The following is a 6,000-nucleotide window of genomic DNA, read 5'->3' as shown; positions in this document are numbered from 1 at the left end:
AAGACAGAGTGTGTCCACAACAGCCCAGGTGAAAGATGGTAGCCTGAACTACAATAGCAGGAGAGATGGAGAGACATGAACGGATTTAAAATATATTTTGGAGGTGGGATGACATAGCTTGCTGCTGGAATTGATACGGGGATGTAGGTAAGGGAGGAGTCCTAAGTACTTCCTAGAATTCCTAATAACGAGTAAGTTACTAGTAAGTTACCCGTACTAATTAAATAAACAGGCTGGAGCAAAAGGTGGGTCAAGAGACCTGCTTTCATACACGTTATAACTGAGATGCTACTATCCTTTCCAGGGGAGCTACATGCCCGTGAGGAGCAAAATGATCAAATTTGGAGCATTCACCGTCTCAAGTACCTGCTTATACTGACTCAAGGAGAGCTCTGTGGCCACGGTTATATTTTCTTTATCCGAAGTGATGGCACAGCTCACCAAATGCCATATTTCCACGTGCTAGTAAAGGAAAGTCTAGTTAGCACATGCCTTTCTGGGTGGCAAAGCTAGAAATGTGAATCCTTAGCACGCAGAGCACATTTAGCTCCCAGGATAGAGAGCGGGCGCAGGTTTCAGCGCCCACGCCGGCTCAAGCACAACCGCGAACTCTACCGACGTGACCCAGTGCTAAGGCTAAGAAGGGCCTCGGGGCCGCCCGGCGTTTGCTTTCCAGGGAAACGTCGGAATAGTATCCGGGCCTCTCCCGTCAACCGCTTCAGGCCTTCCTCCCTTCCTTGGCGTCTCGAGAAGGCATGGCCACGCTCACCTGAACCGGATCGCTCCCACAAGCGCTCTCCTGACTCTGGGTGCACACAGTGCGGGCCTGAAACGACAGGCATTGCCGAGACTCAGTTAAGACAGAAGCGCCGTGGCCACCGTCCTCTCCCAGAAACCGCGAGACGCGGCGTGACGCGCCTGCGCAAGGCCGAGCGCTAGGACCCCCGCGGGCAGGCCGGCCCGGCGGGCGCGTCCGCTTCTCGAGGAAGTCTCGCGGTGTTTGCGTTTGAACCGCTTGGCGGGTGCCGGCTATGGCGGGGTCGGTCCCGCGACCCGGGAATCGGCTCTTCCGAACGTATGGGGCTCCCGGCGGCCGGAGGTCGCGGCTGCGACCGCGCCTGACAGCCGCGCAGTGGTTCCCGCCACAAGACCGGAAGCGTTTCTGCAGCAGCAGCAGCAGTAGCAGCAGCGACCCTTCGTGGTCGGTCGCTTCCAACGACCCTGACGACCCCGACTTCTCTCCCAGCAGTCCCGCGGCTCAGCGGCGGAGGCGCCCCGGCGACCGAATCTCCGAGGACCTGCCGAGCCCGATCGTGACCCCCAAGTGCCTGAGGCTGCGGGCGCGGCCCCCGCAGAAGTGCAGCACCCCCTGCGGCCCTCTCCGGACGCCGCCCTTCCCCAATGGCAATCCGGGCCGGCTCAGCCTGGACCTCAGTGTGTGCCGCCGGTCCCGGGACGGCGGCGAGCTGGGCACCAGTGCCTCCCTGTTCAGCGCTCTGGGCTCTCCCGGCCTCGGCCCTGGGTCCTCAGCGACAGAAGATGGTGTCATCTGTACCGGCTCCTCCGCCTCTCCGGATGCAGCTTCTGAAGCTCCGAGCGGCTGCCACATCCCAGCAGCCTCGATGGACCACGCGCCTACCACCTGCTCCCGGGAGGCAGCCACAGGAGACAGGTTCACCAGGCTGGCCCCCCGTGCCAGCCTCAGGTCAGTTTCCTTTAGCTTTATCGGCGCAGAAAACCCTGAGGATTCAGAGTTTGGGACGGATGGGAAGAATATGAGGGAGTCCTGCTGTGAAAGGGAGCTGGTGGGGAAGAGGCCGGAGGGTCCAGGCTTATCAGGCATGCCCAAGAGAGCTACAGACCAGAACTCTTGTCAAGAGATTGGGTCTCAAGAGGTTACCCAGATTGGGTATGAGGAAGCCAGTGTCTGCAAGGACTATACTGTACCTGGGGTAATCAGCAGGCCTAAGAGGACTGGGCCAAGCAGGAAAAAGAAATATAAGGAGACAGTAGAAACCTCCCTCCTCCATTATCAGCAGTTTAAAAAGGGCCAAAAGATGGAAAAAGAGCCATTCTTCAGCCAGGACCTGACTCATTTACAGAATGCCTGCACTTGGACCAAAACCAGGGCTTCTTTGAGTTTCCACAAGAAGAAGATGGTGACCACTGTGTCGGAAGTATGCAGCAGCTACACCGCCACCACTTCTCTGTCAGGGTCCCTCATATCAGAATATGCAAACCTTCCCGCCACAGACAGAACAAGCAGTGCTCTGTCCCCTTCGCACTCCTCGTCCATGTACTTGCTAACCCCTTTAAAAACACTCTGTGTTATAGACAAAAAGGTATCTGATGCTGAAAAGGTTTATGGGGAGTGCAATCAGGAAGGTCCTGTCCCCTTTAGCTATTGCCTTTCCACAGAAAAACTAGAATGCTGTGAGAAGATTGGGGAAGGGGTATTTGGTGAAGTGTTTCGAACAATTGCTAATCACATACCTGTAGCTCTAAAAATCATTGCTATTGAAGGACCGGATTTAGTCAATGGGGCCCATCAGAAGACTTTCAAGGAAATCCTGCCAGAGATCATCATCTCCAAAGAGCTGAGCCTCTTGTCTGATGAGGTATGCAACCGCACAGAAGGCTTTATTGGGTTGAACTCAGTGCACTGTGTTCAGGGATCTTACCCTCCCTTGCTCCTCAGAGCCTGGGATCACTATAACTCAACCAAAGGGTCTGCAAATGACCGACCTGACTTTTTTGAGGAAGACCAGCTCTTCATTGTGCTTGAATTTGACTTTGGAGGGGTTGACTTGGAGCAAATGAGAAAGAAGTTGTCCTCCATGGCTACTGCAAAAAGCATTCTACACCAGATCACTGCATCCCTCGCGGTGGCCGAGGCATCACTGCACTTTGAGCACCGAGACTTACATTGGGGGAATGTGCTCATAAAGAAAACCAGCCTCAAAAAGCTGCAGTACACCCTCAACGGGAAGATGAGCACAATCCCCACCTGTGGGCTGCAGGTCAGCATCATTGACTACACCCTGTCCCGCTTGGAGCGGGATGGGATTGTGGTTTTTTGTGACATATCCATGGACGAGGACCTGTTCACAGGTGAAGGTGACTACCAGTTTGAGATCTACAGGCTAATGAGGAAGGAGAACAACAACTGCTGGGGCGAGTATCATCCTTATAATAATGTACTCTGGCTACATTACCTCACAGACAAGGTGCTGAAACAGATGACCTTCAAGAATAAACATAACACCCCTGCCATGAAGCAAATGAGGAAAAAGATCCAACATTTCTACAAGACAATGCTGAACTTCAGCTCTGCCACTGACCTGCTCTGCCAGCACAGTCTGTTTAAGTAGCCAAAGGTGCCTTTACTGCCCCCTAGGGCACCAGGCTTGAAGCCCCTGGTGCTGTTTCCAGTCTCCACACCAGATCGGGGTGGAATTCCCATTCTTACATGTGCACATGCAGCTTTTCAAACAAAAATTTTGTTTCCATGTGGAAATGCAAATGGTTGAAATTAACAAATGTTCTTAAAAAACTACACAAGAGAACAAGTGTTTACAACTTACAAGCCCTCTGTCAGCAGAGTACATTCTGTAAATTCCATATTTTCATTTTTGAGCCTTGACACTTCAGGTAGCCTGAGCAAAAGAAAATGCAGGAAGCCTAAGGCCTCGGCTGTCACTGATCAGAGCCTAGTGCTGTAGGTGTCATAGACCAGCTGCGGGCCCCATGCCACCAATGAAGAGTCGCCCAAAGCAAAGGGGTGGTAGCCAAGCAGAGGCCCAGACAGACAGATGGGAGGGACAGAGGGAAGAAAGATGGTAAATTTACAAGAAGCATGAGAAATGCCACATGTTTATCAAGCTCATTTGCCCATCACAAAGAGAGGCAGAATTTATCAGTTTTCAAAGGGAAAATTAATGTTTTCACAGCTACTATTACTAAAAACAAGGTCTGAATTTTTCCTTGTTTTTCACCAAGAGAAGGAAAACTGAAATGTTGCTCTAAAAGCTGAGTGGTTGATATTCCTCCTGAAAGTGACTTTGGCAATTTACTCCTAATGTCTTCCCAGGTTGACTTAACTTGTTTTTACTCCTTTTCTAGAAGTCTAGTTTTTATACCTTTAAAAATCCATAGTCACTCTGGAAAGAAATGTGATCAAAATAAAGAACTACCTTTAAGTACCTGAGTCTTTGTCAGGCTCTTCACTTTTATAAACTGGATGTCTTGTAATCTGATTGGAACACAAATTTGCAGCTGGAATTTGGCTCCAAAGAGATTTTCCCCATGTATCTGCAAAATAAAATCAGTAGGATGTCCAAGCTGGTGTAGCCCTGCCTCCTGCAGCTTTGGGGTGATAAGCACTTAGCACTTACATTAAAGAAGAATTCTTTGTGGTCGGAAACCCCCCGGCTTGTGTTTACATACATCACTGATGGTCTGCAATTGAGAGGACATGTGTTAGGCCTCAAGGCCCCCTCTTGTTTTAAATGAACCTGAATGCTATCTGTTAAGTCTACTAGGACAGAGGGCACCAGATACTTTGGAGATATCAAAGCTGAATATCAAAATGTAAAGTGGTGGTAGGACAGTGGGGTCAGGTAGAATATTTGAATTCTGTGTATTTGGGCTGGTTGTATGTCTAGTTACCATTCCTCAGGGTGGGCTGCCTTTTCTCCTTCCTTCCCAATCGCACAGCCCCTCTCCTTCCCTCAGCATCACATCAGTGCTCTTGTAGCAAGATCAGTTGACACTGCTCCCCCGCTGATGACTGCCATGGGGTTTCTGAGACCCAACAGTTAGTGCCCAAGAAACTGGAGGAGCCTGGGTTCTAAGCAGCCTCCCGTCGGGGAAGAGCAGTGCCCCCCGCCCACCCTGGCCCCAGTTCCATCCACAGGAGAAAATGCCTGACACTGTGCAGGTGTTGGCCCCTCGGAAGTACTTACTTGGGAAGAACTGCCATGAAGGCCCACCTGAACTGAAGGCTGTGGGTCTGTGTGACCAAAGACCTTCTCTCATTGGAACTAGGAAACAAAGAGTGTCAGTTCACAGCACATCTGCTTTGTACACACAGCTGCTTCTGTATCCTGCTTCCCAGGGTCATCAAGGGTCAGATAAGAAAAGACTTGGAGATGAGCAACTAGAGTGTAGAACACATACTAGAAAACTATACTTGGAGAAGGTGATTTAGAAAGGGCTTCTCAACCTTGACAGTATTGACATTTGGGCCAGGCAATTCTTTGTGAGAGGCTTCTGTATACTGTACGATGAGCAGCCTCTCCACTTGCTGCCCACCAGATGCCACTAGCACCCCCAAGTCGTGGCAATCAAAAGTGTCTTGAGGCATTGTTCCTGGGGACAGGATCACCCCGTTTGAGAACGCCACACCTCACCCTTCCTCCAGGCAGCTTTGCAGGGGACAGAACTGCTGCAAAGCTCAACAGCCCAGAATCAGACCTCCCGTCCAAGGCTGGGCTATGCCTTGTTTCCCATTGGACTACACCATAGTTTTCCTTTGTGTGTCCATAAGAGTGTCTTACTATCTTTGATAACAGAAGGGAAAGCCATGCCAGTGTGCGGCACGGCTGTCTTCTGGGGCCTCAGTGGCGTTCCTGTTCTCCAGGGGCCGTGAGGCAGCCGTAGCTCTTACACCCGCACATGGGCCCACAGCCTGGGCCTGCTGTGACACAGGCACTACTTACTTGCTGACTGTCACAGTGATGCTGGCTGTTCTGTTTGGAAAGGCATTCTCCTCTAGCTGCCAAACTACTGAAAAGTTTGCCTGTTTAAAGAAAAAAAAAGTCACTTGATTCCTCTCTATACCACCCACAGTTCACACTGCTTCCTACAACCTAAATAGGCCTGGGAAACAATCAGGTTATTGTAGCACAGCATGACTCCATGTATTGCATGTAAGCCTCACGATGTCAGCGTGGAAGAAGAGGGCAGACAGCATTACTCCCTTTCCCAGCTGAGGAAACC

General features: G+C 51.0%; 2 protein-coding genes across 6 annotated transcripts in view; one reads left to right on the top strand and one right to left on the bottom strand.

The window, feature by feature from the left end:
* Positions 1-893: 893 nt before the first annotated feature.
* On the top strand, positions 894-4,202 carry HASPIN (histone H3 associated protein kinase). Its single transcript, XM_017671611.3, has one exon. It carries the CDS (start codon positions 1,032-1,034, stop codon positions 3,369-3,371), a length of 2,340 nt encoding a protein of 779 aa, XP_017527100.1. The 5' UTR covers positions 894-1,031; the 3' UTR covers positions 3,372-4,202.
* ITGAE (integrin subunit alpha E) overlaps positions 3,584-6,000 on the bottom strand; it is a 51,724-nt gene continuing 49,307 nt past the window's right edge. For 4 of the 5 annotated variants that reach the window (XM_017671610.3, XM_073235000.1, XM_037022850.2 and 1 more), the window contains 4 exons: positions 5,721-5,800; positions 4,965-5,042; positions 4,395-4,458; positions 4,177-4,311 (listed from right to left, as the gene is read on the bottom strand). In XM_017671610.3, the coding sequence (XP_017527099.3) occupies positions 4,177-4,311; positions 4,395-4,458; positions 4,965-5,042; positions 5,721-5,800 (357 nt within the window). Of the gene's footprint in view, positions 3,657-4,176; positions 4,312-4,394; positions 4,459-4,964; positions 5,043-5,720; positions 5,801-6,000 lie in introns of those variants that run through there. The other variant, XM_037022849.2, reaches the window with a different exon arrangement.

The sequence above is a fragment of the Manis javanica genome, chromosome 4 (assembly GCF_040802235.1).
Source record: "Manis javanica isolate MJ-LG chromosome 4, MJ_LKY, whole genome shotgun sequence".
Classification (NCBI taxonomy): domain Eukaryota; kingdom Metazoa; phylum Chordata; class Mammalia; order Pholidota; family Manidae; genus Manis; species Manis javanica.
This window is presented reverse-complemented; position numbering and strand designations above follow the sequence as displayed.